Here is an 18,780-nt window from a genome sequence, read left to right on the forward strand (position 1 = left end):
GGGAGGGAAAGACATAGAGGAGGAGGAGGAGGAGGAGGAGGACAAAGAGGGGGGTGATGAAGAGGAGCAAAAGGATGAAGGGAAAAGAGGAAAAGAGCAAAATAGGAGGACAAGGGAAGAAAACGACATTGAGCAGAGGAAGAAGGAAAAACAGAAGAAGCAGAAGAGGAAGAAAAGTCAGAGGATGAAGAGGTGGTTTTCTGAGGGTTTACATGTGGTTTTAGGGTTAAGTATAGTCCAGATGAAGGGTCAGGGGTTTCAAAATGTCAATAAGGGCCCTCACAAGTAAAGGGCTACTAATGTGTGTGTTTGTGTCCATGTTTGTGTACTGAAGCCTTCCAACAACTTGAATCAATCGAGGCTCGTTGTGCCTCATTTGGAATAACAATACACCTGAATTAATGATGCAGCAATGTGCGTGTGTGTGTGTGTGTGTGTGTGTGTGTGTGTGTGTGTGTGTGTGTGTGTGTGAGAGAGTATCCAGTATCTGTGTTTGCCTCGGTTGAGGCGTCAGCAGCAGGTCAGAGGCCAGAGAGACGGATGGATACAGTAACAGTCAACAGTAAACACACACCTTGTTCTTTAGCTCTGCGTGTCAATACAGTTTTTTTTTATCAGTTGAGTCAAAAATCCTCTTTTTTTGTCAACTTTGACACAAAAACTTCCTAAAATGTGACATATTGTGATTGTTTTCTGATCATTAAGTGCAGAGTCTCCTCTGTATTCTGTCACTAACAGATAATAAAGGCTCCACAATGACCACACATCTTCTGTGCGACATCACAACAAATTAGAGGTAAACATGTAAATCATCGTGTACCAATATTCATCATATATTGGTATAAATGTTTATGTTGGCCAATGATGGCAGTAAATGTCAGTAGAGAAGTCCTGCTACATGTCTGGGACACACATTTAAATGATCCTCATCGTTATTGTTATTGGATTTTAAAAAATTTTAATAATTTTGTGTGGATCTAAAAAATTCAGTATCCACCAGACAAAGTTTATTTGTAGTTGATGTTAATGTTGGTGTGTGTTTGTTTTTTCCATGTAAAAACCAAGCAGCAACCTCTGGTGCTGCAAAACGAAGCCAATGAGGAAGATCCAACATCTGCAGTTCCTTGAACGGCCACTTGAGGCTCCAAAAGTGAGTCAATCCCCATAGACCTCCATGTTAAAATACCCAACTTTACAGCAGAAATAAACATGTTTACAGCCTGGTACAAACAACGGTTTTGGTCTCTGTAGCTAATTTCCTCTTTCATGACAACTGTACGGGGGGGGAATTTTTTTATAACTCACCCGTTTAAATTTTATTAAGCCGTAAAGTTCTGCATAATGAAGGACATGGCTGCTTTGAGTGACAGGTCCGCCAGCCGCTAGGTGGCTTGTTTCAGCCTTTTGTTTCCGCCTCTTTGCTAATTTTTGATTGGCTGGGAGTTAGACAGACTAACGCACTGCCAAGATGGCGACGGCTGGAGCGGCTCGCTTTGAGCTTCAAAACCGCTCGTCAGAAACCAACGGGTGACGTCACGGTAACTACATCCATATTTTTTATACAGTCTATGGTGAAAACACGTCCACGTGGTCTGAGATTTTTTCTGAACTTTCTAAACTGTTCTACTTTCTAAACAAAATATTCTGGTCTGGTCTCAGACCTCTGACTCGCCTCCCATGTCAAATAAGTCTGGTGTTCATTGATGCTGGTCAGAGACCTGTGTGGGAACAGAGGAGTATTTTTACTGTGACAGAGCCAGAAACATGGGGACAGACAGAAATATGAAACTTTAAGACACAGGCTTTAAAAGGTGAGTCAATTTATAGCTGTTACAGTAAATCCACGTACAACGATAAGTTACCACAGCATCCTGAAACAATGCTGACAAAACGGATCTGTCTCTGCTGATGAGCTAATATGAAGACGTCACACAGAAAGAATGAGGTGAAAGGAGATGATCACATATACATTTCCTCACTAAACGGTTTTAAGATGTCTTCACTCAGCTCTGACAGACAGCTGATGAGCAGCTGATTCAACACAACGGCCAAATCTCCTTGGTTATACATTGTTTTTTTAATATTTATCTGCTATAAAATGCTCTTAAGACTCTCTTTAGTGTCATGTTGATTAGATATCCTCTAAATCTGATATTAAGCCTTTTATAGTTAACGTCTGGTTGTGTCACAGCTAAAAAATTCTCATTGTAAGTCTGTTTCTCTTTATACGCCGCAGTCTGTATTTCAACAGTGACACATTTTGGTTTGTTTGTCCTCCAGCTCATTGAATTCAAAATGAATCAATGACTGTGGGGTCAAAGTGTCGACTTTCAGCTTTAATTTGACGGGTTTTCTCGTCCGTACGGCGTGACAGAACAGAGTCCCCGGTTTGTAAATAGATTCATGGTTGGTAAAACGTCTCTGAAAGACTGTCATCAGTTGATTTCAGCATTGCTGCGCCCCTCCTTCACTGTCTGGACTGACTCCAGACCAGTTTGTCTGTTTTCTCACACAAAGCTCCTCCAGCTCTTCCTCCATCTCTGCTGCTCAGCAGCCAGAGAGCGAAGCTGCTGCCAAACACACCAGCAGGAAGAAAAACTCGACAGCAGCTGAACAGATCCTCCCCGCTCAGGATTCACCTGCTCGCCGGTTCATTCAGGTTTATTCAGGAAAAAAACAGGTTTACAGATGAATTTAAAGCAGCAGTCTGAAGTTTTAGGCTTTCAGATGAGGAGGGAGATATTAAGCTAGTTAGCCTAGCTTAGCACAAAGACTGGAAGCAGGGGGAAACTGCTAGCCTAGCTAACTAGACACTCTGCTGTTTGCTCTGGACTCTTTAGTTCCAATGAGGATAAATCTTAAAGCTCCAGCATACAACAGTGATATTGCAGCTTTGTGTCAACAGCACAGCTCTGTAAAGAAATGTGTCTCCCAGTTTGTTGTGGAGGAATGTGACTGGCCTGCATAACATCATGACCTCAACCCCCGTCCAGCACCAACGAGCCAGACCTGATCACCCAACATCAGCGTTGGACACTAATGCTGTTGTGTCTGAATGGGAGTAAATCCCTGCAGCCAGATTCCAGTATCTACTGGGAAACCAGAAGAGAGGAAGCTGTGAAACCAGTGGACTGAAGCCCACAGTGTTGCATCTCATGTATCTTTGCAACGCTGTGGGTCAAAACTTCAGTTTTCCCTTTGCACCAGTTATTTAGATCATTAAAAACTATACTATGTGAATATAAAAAGATGGAATTTTCCTTCAAGTCTGAGCCAGCGTTGATGCTCAGCTCTGTCTCAGGTCGGTCGGTTTCCCTGCAGCTGCCTCAGGCTCAGCTTTCCATCGCTAAGACCAGCAGCACAGCAGCGGATATTACAGCCCCGAGCCTCGGCTCACTTATTGGACAAAAAAAAAGAAAAAAGAAACGGCAGACTCGACCGTTCACCTCGGCTTTACAGAGAGAATCACAGCACCTGGTCCGGTCATCCTGCTGCCGGACTTTAACACACAAAAACAGAAGAGGAAACAAACACTCAAACCTCTGAAATGACAACTCGACATCATTTACAGATGAGTGTTTTGTGTTTTTAGCTCCTGTACAGAAGTTTTCTTGAGTCCAATCCTGAAATGTGAAGATGAAATTAAAGACAAATTGAAAGGAATGAAAGGAAGATGAAAGATAAAAGCACAGAACAGCATAGAAAAGGTAAAAGGAAAACAAAGAAAAGGAAGCAAAGACGAGAGTTTAAAGTACAATAAAAGAGATGAAAGACAAGTAAAGATATAAAGGAAAGGAAAGGTATGAGGAGAGGAAAGATGAAGGGAAAGGTAGAAGGTGAGAGGAGGAGTGAGTCATGTCGGATGGTCAGTGACAGCCTGAAACACACCGGGAGCTCGAGGACTCAATGTGTCCTCACACTTTCCACACCACAGGATGACCACAGGGAGGACGAGAGTCAGCCAGGACGAATGGACGGACGGAGAGAGAGAGGGAGAGAGAGAGAGAGAGAGAGAGAGAGAGAGAGAGAGAGAGAGAGAGAGAGAAAGAGAGAGAGAGAACGCCGTGTTCAGGAAGTTCAAGCAGACAACTCTAATCCCCCAATTTCCTCCTCTCTAATCATCTCTACCCCGCTCATGGCCGTCTCCAAATTGGAAACATCTTCGGCACAATATGACACTCCCTCTGTAACACACACACACACACACACACACGCACACGCACACGCACACACACACACACACACACACACACACACACACACACACACTCAGGAATGAGGATTCAACCTTCCTGTGTCGTCTCAGCGAGGACTTGGTGCTGAAAAGGTAAAATTATTGTGAAAATGTGACTCATTTCCATCAGCTGACGACCGACCAAACTATGAATAATAAAAGGTCACATTAAAGGAGCAGTCCGGCTTTTTTTTTTTTTTTTTTAAATTCTCCGTCAGAACAGTTTGTAGCTTAGCTTAGCATAAAGACTGGAAGCAGGGGGAAACTGTTAGCAGACTGTATCATCTATTAATCTGCAGATTCTTTTTTTCAGTTAAACGATTAATCTTTTAGTCTATGAAATATCAAAAATATAGTGAAAAAAAACGCCCAGATTCAAAGGTGATGAGTCACTTTAGTGACGAAGGTGAACAGAATTTAATATGAAAACATGAAATTTACACTCAATACAAAGAATTGACATAAAAGAGTCCCTTTAAATCTATTAGTTCATTTTCCTTCATTTATAATACAGTCACTAAATGTGCCCCCAAGGCTGTCAGATATATTTATATTTTTATATATACAAGTTAGGCTGTTTTTTGCATTAGAGTAGCACATATACATATATACATATATATATATTTGCTCTCTGAGACTTTTTATGGGGAAAAACTAAAAGAAGCATGTTTATGGGTCATTCAGGGCCACAGTAATGTTAAAAAATATACTGATTTTCATTTATTTGATCACTGATTGATTTGCTAATTGTAATTGTTCTGTATCAGCCAGCCAGGTATCAATAGTTAGAGTTACACACTGATGCTGATCCTGAACACATCACAGAGAAAAACACACATCTTTATGAACCACACAAAGATTTGACAGCGTGTGTTTGACGTCTGGGCAGAAACGTAACGTGGTTTATAAACCTCTGCAGCCCCGGAGGAGTCACGCTCTGACATCATAACTAATGATTGAAATGATAAATATTAAAGGAGCAGCTCCTGAGTTGAACCTGTGCTGTCAGAGTTCATCTTCACCCTCTGACTTCCTGTCTCTGCTGCGTTTCTCTCCTCCACCGAGCTCGTTAATGTTCATTTTAAAACTTTAAAGACTCGTGGAGCGGTCCGACCCTCCTCTGAGAGAGTCTGGATAATGAACTGGACCTCACACAGACCACAAACACAGTCGGCTGCGATCCGCTGATCCACGGAGCCGAGCGTCGCCTCTGCCTGACCTCCGACCCCCGAACACATCCATGCAGATCAGACTCACAACCGCAACCAGTAAAAAACCCCTCTCATCTTTTCTTCGACAATTACTTTACAATAATCAGTCAATCATAAAATGTCCAGAACGAAGTCAGCAGAGCCGAACGTCTGATTAACACCTGAAACACATCAGACTCGTCTCTGAAGATTCATTCTGCACATGATTTTACACTTTTACACTAATTTATATCAATTATAATTAGTTCTCTGAATGTTTCATGCATGTATCAGCTGTTAGTTGCCTTTTATCTCTTCATTATAACAATAATGATTCAGTTAAATACAGTAAATAAATGTGAATCATTTCACTAATTAAGTACCTGAGATGTGGTTAGAAAAAGCTCGTTAGTGGACTTTGAGTTAAGATTATTTTGTCAGACGATGTGTGTTCAGTTTGCAATAAACAAACTTCATAAAACAACCAGTGTTGTGAGTTTTTTAACTTTATTAGAGCTGCTAGTGACCATTTGAGTTCAGTTCTTGTTTGACTGATTCTGATAATGATAAACCGTCTGATCACATAAACATAAACAAACCTCCTTGATTTGGATCCTTTAGGTTTGTTTTTTTTTCATTATTAATTGTGACCAAGATTCACACTAATGGAGACGTTTTACAGTGTGGAGATCAATGTGTCAGCGCTCTCTGCTAAACAAACACTTTCTAAATGACTTCCAGCTTCATCTGAGCTTTCTGTGCTGTATATGTACACATACAGACCAAAAAATGATAGATCTGCTATTATCAGCTGATTTAGTTGTTAAGTTAAACCTTATAACTACAACGTCTGGGGCTGAGGGACCCTCGCTGCATGTTTCCTGTCTCGCTACATTAACTCTCAAATATAAAGGCAAAATGCCAAAAAAATCAATCTTAAGACGCATCCTGTCAGAATTAAAACACATCACATGTGTGTCTCTCTTACACACGTTTCACTGATTCATCATGTGACCGACACATCACTATAAACACCACATACACAAGACTTCAGGATCAATCCCTACTTCACAATCACCACATACAAAATACAAAATTGTGACAATAATAATAACAGAGCCACTAGTCTTCACAGTATTCTGCAGAAAATATCCTCTTTCAGTAAACAAACTGTAATGTTTGATTCTCTGGCTGTATTTCCTGTCTGTATCCATCAAATTATAGCAAAAATGTCTTTAAAAAGGAAACAATAAATAGTTTTAAATCAGACTGAACAAAAAGGAAACAAACGGTTTATTATATACAGTTATTTGAACAAAATATACATTTATAAGACTATGAACTCATGCTGCACACACACACACACACACACACACACTTTCTCTGTATATATACATATCTGTCCAGTGTGTGTGTGTGTGTGTGTGCGTGTGTGTTACACGGGGAGGGTCTGCTCACTGACAAATGGATTATGGGGCCGTCACTTGTAGCGCCACAGAAATCCCGTTAACCCCTGCAGCGACACACACACACACACACACACACACACACACACACACACACACAGATCAGCTGTTTTTTCTTCTTCTTTAAGCAGTTTTATGTTGCTACATTTCATAAATATGAACTTTTAACATGAATCTGATTTGCAGCCTTTTTCTCTTTTGTTTTTTTTATTTGACACTGTCGGTCATGTGATTTTAACCTTTTTTTTTGTTTGTTTTTGTTTGTTTGTTTGTTGTTCTTTAGACAAAAATACATGAAACAAATATAGTGTCATCAGGCTGGGAAACTGTCTGTGTGCCATGTGACCTTACACGGGGTCCTGAGCCAGATGTTGACAAACGCTGCTGTTGTTGTTGTAGCTGTTTGAGACGCTGTTACATGTTCATATTAATAAGCTGTGATGACGACGTGGTTTCACAGCCGTGAATATAAACAAACTGGCAACGACTCGGCTGCGGTTATAATATGTTGAGTTTTGATATTATTGAACAGGAAGTGCAGCGATGCGAGACGCAGAAAAACATGGAGGGATTTAAAGATTTGTTGGTATCAACAGAGCAGACGGAGGATGAAAAGTTCAACTGCAGCAGCCAGAAGAAATGTTTAGAGACGAGACGCAAATATAGAAAATTATCTTATTTTCAGATTCAATTTATGGATGAAAAATAAAATGTGGAGCATTAATGCTTGCTTTTATATTTTTTATAGATCTTTTTTTTATTACCTTATGTTATATAGTTATGAAAGACGCAGTGTGAATATTTACAGTGTGAATCTGTTCATATTTTTAATGATATTTAAAACAATAAAAAAAATATTGTTAATGTTTTTTCTACATAAATCATCCTAAATTAAAAAAATATTACAGACAGAACAGAACTGCTTCCATTTCCAAACATTATTATTATTAATACCAGTATTAATACATTAACAACACACAGCAGAGGACAACTAATTCAATCAAACAGCAGCTGATTGTGGAATTACAACATATATATATATACATATATATATATATGTATATATATATATATATGTGTATATATATATGGTTTAAAAAAATAATCCATTTGTCAGTAAATTAAAAACATCATGTGTAATAATCACAGCTGCTGTTATAAATATCAGCTGTTAATCCTCCGGATGGACGACGAGCATCATCTTCATATACAGCTGATTAAAGCTTTTATATGTCCAAAGAGGAATTAAATATTTTATTTTGACTGAGAAAAAAAAAAGCAACATATTCAAACAATCTGAAAGTGAATATTTTGCTCAACCAGGAAAACTAAGATTTTATTTTTATGCACAAAAATATGAATTTTACTACATTAAAACCTGGTTGTATTTTAATCATCTTTGAGCCGTAAAACAATTTAATGTTGTTGCATTTAGAAAATAAATTAGAATCAGATGTTTTTTACATGAAGTTTGGTTGATGTAGAAAAGAAATTAAAGCGCCGTCACACAATATATAAATATGTATAAATAACCTTCAGAATGAAAATACACAAGAGCAGAATATTTTATAACCACACTGGGATAAATGAGTATTTATATAAATTCAGAAAATTAAAAACCTCCAACAATTCAATAGTAATAATAACTGTTTTTTAGTAAAAAATAAGATAAATTTAGGTTTCAATTTATGAATTATGAAGCAATTAATGGCAATATTTAATTTTTAATCTGTGATGTGTTAAATTCTGCAGAAAGGAAATCATTACTGGGAAGTTTAATATGATTTATGTCCCATTCAAGACACATTATGCAACAGAGACAATAAATAGACAATAAAGTAAACAATAACAACAACAGTCCAGACAGCATCACTTCAGGACAGCGATGCTGCACTTTGACACCTTACAATCGAATTATTTGGGGCTCAAATAACTCAATCAACCCACAACAGCACGAAATAAAGTGTTCAGATGATTATTAGATCAAAAAATAAACAATAAAACTAAGATATGAAACATGAAATCCCCGCCGCTGTTTGAAAGAATAAAACAAAGTTCTCATTTTTAAATAAAATCCTCCTCCAGACGAGCCGGCCGGCACGTCCAGACCCCCCGCCTGCCCCGACAAACACACACACACCCGCGAACAAAACTCTCCCACCCACCAACCGAGCCTCCACACACACACACACGCACACACACACACACACACACACACACACACACACACACACACACACACACACTTCTTGGACCCGCAGCAGACGGCCACGGCGGATCAGCATCGACGGGCTGCCCGCTACCGGCCTGCTGCTGCTGCTGCTGCTGGTGGGCTGGACGGTGAAAGTGTGTGTGTGTGTGTGTGTGTGTGTGTTTAGCGAACCGGGGGTGAGGGGATGAAGGGGGAGGAGGAGGGGGGGGGAGGTTGGTGGTTTTGGTTTGACCGAGAGGAATTCACAAAGTTCATGGTCTTGTTACGGAGGGGATAAAGCCGCCTTTGTCTCTTTGGCAACACAACTCTTTTTATTCAGGCTGGAGAAGAAGAACCTGCAGCGCCAAAACTCTGCGTCCGTCCACCAAAACTCACCGCAGCAGCGCCGCAGACAGCTGACACGGGTAATATAGTGTTAAACGTAACAGCGACAGTAATAATGAGCTGTCCTCTAATGAACTTGCAGCGCTGGGAGCTCTTTCATCTCTCTGGCTCATTTGGACGAGCCGGCCACAATAGACTATTGTGAGCCACCAAAACCCCCCCCCCGACCCCCTCCCCGTCTCTCAGCGGAGTCACCAAACTCCCCTCAACCCCCGTCTGTCTGTCAGCTTCTCCCTGCTCGGACTTCACCTCCTCCTCCTCCTCCTCCTCCTCCTCCTCGCAGCCACCATGACCACTGCAGTGACGGGGGTGTCAAAGGTCGCCTGGCCTCGCTGACCACGACAAGCTACTTAATGTGGCCCCGGCGCTGCAGCTGGAGCCCCGGCTCGTCCCGGGACACTTCCACCGAGATCAGAGTGTGTGTGTGTGTGTGTGCGTGTCAAGGGGTGCGATGTAATTGCTGAGGCGGAGAAGTGTCAGAGCTCAGAAGCCGCTGTTCACTTTCGGGATAAACACTTTGAGGCGAGCGCTCAGAAACAAAGCAGAACTTTTGTTCTCGTAGAAGTTTTCTTCCTAATTAGGCGGAATAAGAGAGAAAACTGCGAGTGAAAAGAGGAGCTTCAGCATCACAAGGAAGGAATAAACCCCCGGCTGCGGCTGCGGACCTGTGCTGGCACCCGTCTGCTAACGGGACACCACAGAGACAAGAGAGGGGAGCGCAGCGAGGGGGCAGCGGAGACGGGACGCCGACAGATAAAAAAAACAACAAACGGTCCGAGCGGGTTACAGATCCAGGAGGGTTTTTTTTTTGGTAAATAAAACATAAAAGCTGCGGTGTGGTGCAGTGTTTCTACAAGAAGAAGAAGAAGTACAGAGAGGAGGAGGAGGGAATGTTGTTCTTTTGGTTTAAGGAAAAAAAGGGAGGAAGGAGAAGAAAGAAAGAAAGAAGAAAAAAAAAGAAAATGGGGGCAGTTGTGCCAACTTACCATCCACCAGGTCCTGGCTGAGATGTCGTAGCAGAGCTGCCATTTGATGGAGCCTTCCGAGGTTTTCCCTGCCATCACGCTGTCAGCAAGCTTCATCTGATGCGAGCGCGCTCACCGGAGATAAGACACCTAATTGAGAAAACATTTGCACTGGCATGTTGGGCAACATGTAGCCCGCTCCATACCATATGGAATCATGGGTAAAAAAAAAAAAAAAAAAAAAAAAAAAAAGCTCCTTGACAATGAACCAATCTCATGCAGACCCCGTGGCAAGGTGAGCGGCAGTCATCTGCTCAGAGGAAAAAAAACACACACCCCCTCTCACACACACACACACACACACACACACACACACACACACACACACACACAGCCGAGCAGAATGATGAGCCTTTTTTCCGCATCGCCGAGCGCCTCGGGTCGCTTCTCCCTTTTTTTTTTTTCTCCTCCTCCCTCCCCCTCCTCCTCAGGTTTAATTAGGGCTTGTTCTTCGTTATCACCATCATCATCATCATCATCACCAGCAGCAGCAGAAGAAGAAGAAGAAGAAGAAGAAGGAGAGGCAGCCTGGGCTAGACTGAACTGAACTGACTCCAAACAACTTGTTCAGCTTTTTTATGGTCACTTTAACGGGACGGAGGCAGGTAGAGAGAGAGAGAGAGAGAGAGAGAGAGAGAGAGAGAGAGAGAGAGAGGGAGAGAGAGAGAGGGCAGAGGGCTGAAGCTCCACGGGGCGATCAGTCCACCGGACACATGGAACTGCTTACAGACTATCATGCTATGTTTTGTTTTGGATTTCCATCCTTCCTTCCTCCCCCCCCCCTCTAACTCTCCCTCCATCCTCATCCCTCTCTCTATCCCTCCTTCAGCAGAAAACTCTTGTGTTTTGGCATAAATACCTCCAGACTGAAGGATCCTCTGGACGCCCGGAGAGAGACAGAGAGAGAGAGAGACAGCAGACCTGTGCCGCTCACTTTTCACGCTCCATGAAGAGTGAACGCCGCCCGCCCGCCGTCTGCCTGACAAACATCACACCGCTACCACCAGTAAGTCTGCTTCCGCTTCACTATGTTCTTATTTACCCGCTAAAAGTTTGCAAACAAACAGAGAATTTACTGCAAAATGTATTTGAAAGCATTTGAAATAAAAGTACTGAAAGAAGTGACTCCTGCCAGTTATATAATGATATCAGAGATTATTAGACTGTGATTATTACATAAAGATGATAAACAGCGTTTTAATCTTGGAGCTGCAGAGTAACGTCTCACTGTAACTGTCAGACAAATGTAGTAAAAACTACAATATTTGGTACCAGTTTCATTCATAAAGTGTTTACAAGCTTTAATAAATTGTTTACCGATGCTTTATTGATCAGTTATAAAGGAAAAGTACATATCAAGCCTCTTTTAACACTGTTCTATGTTTAAATTCATTTTGTTATTACAAAAGCTGAAAATTATGAGTGACTTAAAAAAAAAAGAAAAGTTTGCCTCTGTTTAACTGTTTGTTGCCTTTTTTTAAATGATTATTTTATTAGATGTTTGCAGTTTGTAACCGTCGTCTCAAGTCAACAAAACTACGTCTGAATCTTTTGTTCCAGAAGTTAAATTAAATTAAAGAGGTTATTATGGTTTATAACTGATCTATAAAGCACTGCTAAATATTTATTAACCATTAATGAAGCAATTAGTTACAACATATAAACCCTTTATATTATATTTCCCTCTAAAATGTAGTTCAGTTAAAATACAAAGTTGTATAAAATGTTAAGTACTTAAAAATAGTACTTCAGTAGAAGACGTAGTTATAATCTACCAGCGCTATTAGAATCAAAACAAAGACATTTTATCTGTAAATTATTTTGAATTTTATATTTGAGCCTCATTAATAACCTTTCAATTCAACCAATCAATGATCAAACCAACAGACCTGTTTTAACTTCATTTACTGGATTCCCACAGACAGCCGACCGTTTATATATCAGCCAGAATAAAAAGACACATGATGTCTTTTGCATCATTTTTCAATAAAGTTTTTTTTTTTTCAGTGCAGCGACAGTAGAGCTGGAATATTAATGAGACTTTTTTCAGTGTCTAAATAATATTTTGCAGCAAACAGAGTTTTAGAGGTTAAACTATTTCACAAACTTTTTACTGTGTTATTGATAATGTGCACATGTTTGTTTCCTGTCCTTTAAACGTGTTTAACAGCTCAGGAACAAAGAAAAATCCAATCAGTCCACCAAACAAACCACATGTACGACTGCATGTGTAGAATATATTTCAGCATCGCAACCCAAAAATATTTTATTTGCATTTTTTACTCTTTTATCTCTTCCTTCAAATGTCTGTGAAAATGCAGTTCAAAGTGTACATGAATTAAAAACAGAAGCATGTTGTGAGGTGATACGCGTTTTCTTTGTTTTTTCCAGGACAGATAAAACCAGCAGGTCTCATCTGAAGCTGCAGCGTCTCATCATGTCGCACATCAACTAACATCAACATGTGCTTTAACCTGTAAGATCATTTCACTGTCTGTTTGTATTGAGATGGGTGGAGGGGGGGTGGGGGGGGGTAAAGGGGGGTATAAAGGGCTTGGAGGGAGGTGCGGGGGGTCTGTGAAGCTCAGGTTCCTAATCAGAGGGGGAATACCTGAACCAGAGCAGAGCCGCCATCAAACAGTTCTCCCATTGTGGCGGCCAAACGGAGGAATGTGATTCAGCCGGAGATACGGAGGGACGGTGGGGTTGTTGGGGTTGTGGGGGGGGTAAGGTACACCAGGCCAGGAGGTGAGGAGAGGGAGGGGTAAAGAGGAGAGGAGGTTGGGGGGAGTATCTCTGGAAAATTGGAAAGTAAGACTGTCTACACGAGATCACCAGCAGAATCACTTTGCGCCTTTTGAACTATTGTTTTTCACTGTCAGTGAGACCTGAGATGCTAAACCACGTAGCAAACTGAATTTACAGCCGTGTTTCAGGATATTTCAGAAGTATCTTCCAAAATATGTTGGCAAGCATCTCCTAAGGAAGGCGACACTTCCGAAACCTACTTCAAAAAAGTTATAAAACTAAAAAGTACCTCTTTAGGAGATACTTGTAAATTATTTATGCTTTAACCCTGTCTGCCATTGACCTTTCAACATTTTTTTTTTTTTTTTTTTTTTTTTTTTTAAATCTGTACGTCATTGTGACTGACTTGTGGGCTTATTAGGTCAAAACTAAAATGTATACAAAAAAGAAATTAAGTTTTATATTTTTCTGCTGTGCTAGCGCCCCCTACATAAGTGTTCCCCATAGGTTGTGAATTTTTGGTTCCAAGTGTCGCTACTGTAATTTAATTGGTCTAATACTGTGTAACCAGACACAAAAAATAGTTCATGACTATAGTTCCACCTGCAGGGGGCGCCCCACTCAGCAGGTGTTGAAATAACATGAACCAAAAGCAACATCTCATGGGATTCAGAGCCATGTGAGCAAGCTAGGCTAACTAACACCCACTTTCTGAGAGGGGGCTAGTTAGCTTAGCTTGCTGGCTTCAACTCTCTGAGTGAAATACAAATCTGATAGCATGATGGGTCCCAAATGTTTAGTGTTGCAAAAGGACAGATGTTTTATATCTCTACATAACCAGTACTGTCTGGGCTTGTTGAAAAAGAAGAAAAACCATCTTGTATACATGTTTGTAGGATATACAGGGCTACAATGTGCTAGCACTTTCCCTAGCAAGGCCAAATACTAGTCGAACACTGCCGTGGGAAAACGCACCACAGAGGCCTGAAGTTTAGACAGTTTCTACAAAACTATTTTGTCTTGCTTTGAAAAATGGAGAACTATGCACAATAGCTGCTTTTACTTTATTTTACTTTATATTTCCGTACACAAAAAGTGTGAAGAATTCAAATTTCAGTTTGACTTTAAACATTACTGAGTGTCTCAGATATATTAGTGTGTACAAATATGAAGAAATGTAAATTACATCACTATTAGTTTGTGTTTATATATTATATAAACCATATGGTGACTTACCAGCCTTGATCTTAGTTCTTGGTCCAGTGAAGAGCAAACTGAACCTTCAGGTTAGCAAGGTTAACTTAACTAGCGTTGCTGTTTATCTAGAACCTGCTATTACTGTCTCACTGCTATTCTTTTATTATGTTTTGACTGCTAAAATAAAAGATTCGCTAACTTGAACTTTAAAACACTCTTGAATTTAGGCTTAACTGCAACAATAATATATTAGCTAACATTTCTTAGTTTAGCTATTAAAGCAAACTATTAACATCCTAAACTTAACTGTCTTAACTGCTAAAATAAACAGTTAGCTAACTTGAACTTAACTGTCTTAACTGCTAAAATAAACAGTTAGCTAACCTGAACTTAACTGTCTTAACTGCTAAAATAAACAGTTAGCTAACCTGAAATTAACTGTTAACTGCTAAAATAAACGTTAGCTAACATGAACTTAACTGTCTTAACAGCTAAAATAAACAATTAGCTAACCTGAACTTAACTGTCTTAATTGCTAAAATAAACCATTAGCTAACCTGAACTTAACTGTCTTAACTGCTAAAATAAACAGTTAGCTAACCTGAACTTAACTGTTTTAACTGCTAAAATAAACAGTTAGCTAACCTGAACTTAACTGTTGTAACTGCTAAAATAAACAGTTAGCTAACCTGAACTTAACTGTCTTAACTGCTAAAATAAAAACTTAGCTAACCTGAACTTAACTGTCTTAACTGCTACAATAAACAGTTAGCTAACCTGAACTTAACTGTTTTAACTGCTAAAATAAACAGTTAGCTCACCTGAACTTAACTGTCTTAACTGCTAAAATAAACAGTTAGCTAACCTGAACTTAACTGTCTTAACTGTTAAAACAGTTAACTAACCTGAACTTAACTGTTAAAATAAACAGTTAACTAACCTGAACTTAGCTGTCTTAACTGCTAAAATAAACCATTAGCTAACATGAACTTAACTGCGTTAACTGCTTAAGTAAACCATTAGCTAACCTGAACTTAACTGCCTTAAGTGCTAAAACAAACTAAAGCTAACCAGAATCAAACTTTATTAACTTTACCGCTAATATTGGCTAAACTCTTTAAACCACTAAACTGGCAGAAAAGGCAACGTGGAAGACACAGAGGCATAATTTTATAAAATTACGGCTAACATTTTAGTAAATAACTACCAACCTCCACATCCAGCAAACACGGAGCAACATGATCATCCCATTGGAGTCGTGTTTGTGTCCATCTGATGAATCTTAGTCTGATATTTACTCTTCTTTTCTCTTTAACTGCTAACGGTAGTTGTTTCATTATCTTCTCCAGCTTTGTCTGCTGTCTGGTTAAGAGACGGTTTTATAAACATGACGTGCAGCCATACAGCTGCAGATTTGGTGTTAATGCTCAGTGTTTTCAAAAATATCACTAAGTAGTATATATCAGGAGATATGTAACTTCTATTGCAGATGATTTATTATCAATGTGCAAACGGTATAAAATAAAAACATTTGTATTTTTAATGTCACTCTCAAATATGAAAAAATATTGCACTGGATTAATTACCTGTTTAAATGACACCAATTTCCGTATTTGAATGTAACTGCTTGTTTAGTCAACATGTATACATTAATAACGTGTATGCCAGATTTACCTTCATGTAATCTAATTTAATGCATTTACAAGAAGAACAAATAAAAACTTAAATAATGAGATGTTTATGCTGTATTGTTAATAGAGAAAATGACTGTGTGTGAATGTGATGTGTCTGAAATTACTCCCTTGTTCACTATATATTGAGATTTTGGCAGAGATGAAGCAAAAGTAATGTGTAGAATTTAAAAATAAAATAGCATGAAGTGAATATAAAGCAGTTTAGATATCCCCGTGTCTGTGTCTGTGTATGTTTGTAAAATCAATGTTATTACCAAATGTGTTCCTGTATATAAGTGAGGATATTTATCATTCTTACATACAGTATGTTTCAGGTGCTGGTCATTCATTCAGCTCCCAGTAGGAGGCAGTGTTGGGTTTCTGGGTTTTATCTACTGGTTTAACTTGAAGAGGACAGTTGACTGAAATCAGGACAGATGTTAGATGTTTTTATTTTATTTATTAATTTTTTTCTGATTCTACTTAAAGTCTCTACTCACCTGCTCCCTGACTGCAGCCGACTCTTCCTGCTGTCACTTTCCTCAGTTTCTGTATTTCAAAAAAAACAAAAAAAACAAAAAGAAACAAAGAATTGATGAACTACAAACAGCAACATTTACATCTTCAAGCAACTATCTTTAATTAAGTAATGTTGTGTTGCAGGTGCATATAAGGATAAAGATGCATGGTTGTCTTCAAGTTTTATTGACTTCTATACTTTTTAAATGACATCTGCAATTACATACAAAATCAGAATATATATATATAGGCATCATTTCTGTGTCTCTCATAACTGTGGTGTCACAGTAAAGTATATATATATTATATTATATTATTTAGCTCATTGGACTCACATCCTTCTTTATGCAATGGTAGAACACTGGCTATCTCCCAAAGGTCAGGGATGCTTTCTGTTACCACGGTCACATTAAAAATATAAGTTAAGCATTCAACTGGTAATGTAGCTACTAATAATAATAATAAAAGCTCTTTAGGGTGTTCGGTGAGCTCCATGTTAAGAGATTTACACACATTCAGGTGACATCTATCGTTTTTGAAAAGATGTGGACGGTTCAACAAACAAAATCCCTCAAAATTCACAAATATCCCATCAGCTTAAACCTGATGTTGACAAGTTGGGGTGAAGGAAGAGGAAGTGAAGACATTTCCACTGCCAGTGAAACCAGTCTTCTCCCTTTCAGTCCCAGTTTGGCTCCATGTCCCTCCTCGTTATTTTTCATGGAGCAACATTTTTTCAACAAACAAAAAATGTTGAAAAAAGTGTGTTTGACATAAATAAAGAAGGTGAAACTCACCTGTGACATTTACATTCATTAAAGTTTACTGCTGGAACCAAGAAAAGACGTCGAGTCAACTACATTTAACTGAAAGTTTTTTAGATTATAACATTTATTTTAAAGCATTTGATGACTATATTTTCAACCTTTAACCTCACAGAGGGAAATCCTTTACGCAGGTTTACAAGTGGCTGCAATTATTTTTACTGTGACTTTTTCACTATATTTAATACATGTTGTGCTGGGTGACAGTGTAATAAGTTACTTTTTTACTCCTTTAAAAAGTAAAAATATTACTTTACTTATTACTTGGTATCAAAAGTAATTAGTTATGTTACTCATTATATTACTTCCAGCCCAAAGTTGACGACTGACAACAATGTTCTTTACATCTTTGACCGAAAAACTCAAAATAATGATGATACGTCCAGCTGTTGAAAGTATCCCTCTCTCATCCTCATCCTCATCCTCATCCTCCATCCTTCATTTAGCTTTTTGGCTGGTAGCCGTGGTGACACAACCTACCTGTGACTGTAATATAATTACTTATAATCTTTTACACTACTCGTTACTGGGGAGAGTAATATTATTACTGTAGCACATTACTGCGCAACACTGTTACATGTAACATTGAATGTAAATCTTTAAATGGTTTCTTTTTTATTTTATTTTTTAGATTTTATATAAAATGTATATAATTTAGAAATTACAGGATTATTTAGGAACTGCGAGGCTTCATCTCTGAAAATGTTCAACCGCAAGAAGAAAAAAAAAAAAAAAATCTAAAAAAAAAAGTGTGTTTGACAAATAAGTAGCTCACCTGTGACAAAAAATAATGTTTAAAAATAAATAAATTATAAAAATCTATAATAATTTATTAATATTGACAGTTAAGTGAATTATTACAGTGATTGTCTGCAGATAAACAAGAAGCTTGTAACAACGTTTCATCTCAACCAAACAAACATAAATTCCCGTCGGCATGTTGACGCATCAATCAGCCAAACGCCATCAGGATCCTGTCAGCGGAACGAGCCTCGACACGTTTCTCCAATTTATCCCCAAAATCCAATAACTTACCCAAATATGTGCATTTCACTTCCTTCCTCTTGCTAACCAGAGAGAGAGAGAGAGAGAGAGAGAGAGAGAGAGAGAGAGAGAGAGAAAAGACCTGATTGTCAACATCTGTTTTCCCTTTCCCCTCCTCTTTGTGGAGCACGGCGGCGCCCGTGGGCGTCGCAGCAGCAGCAGCAGCACCCTGCCACCCAGCGCTGCATCCACCCGCCCGTCCGTCCCACTGAAGCTCAGTGAAGCCAAAGTGTCCACATGAAGACACATTCACAGGAACGCTTC

At 39.2% G+C, this 18,780-nt stretch overlaps 1 protein-coding gene across 3 annotated transcripts in view; it reads right to left on the reverse strand.

The window, feature by feature from the left end:
- The window catches only part of nfia (nuclear factor I/A), a 215,403-nt gene extending 199,649 nt beyond the window's left edge, over positions 1-15,754 (reverse strand). For 2 of the 3 annotated variants that reach the window (XM_067596058.1, XM_067596055.1), the window contains exons 1-2: positions 15,668-15,754; positions 10,473-10,601 (exon numbers count right to left, since the gene is read on the reverse strand). In XM_067596058.1, the coding sequence (XP_067452159.1) occupies positions 10,473-10,568 (96 nt within the window). In that variant the 5' untranslated portion in view covers positions 10,569-10,601; positions 15,668-15,754. Of the gene's footprint in view, positions 1-10,472; positions 10,602-11,370; positions 11,491-15,667 lie in introns of all 3 variants that reach the window. The other variant, XM_067596054.1, reaches the window with a different exon arrangement.
- Positions 15,755-18,780: the final 3,026 nt, after the last annotated feature.

This window comes from Thunnus thynnus, chromosome 8 (genome assembly GCF_963924715.1).
Source record: "Thunnus thynnus chromosome 8, fThuThy2.1, whole genome shotgun sequence".
Classification (NCBI taxonomy): Eukaryota; Metazoa; Chordata; class Actinopteri; order Scombriformes; family Scombridae; genus Thunnus; species Thunnus thynnus.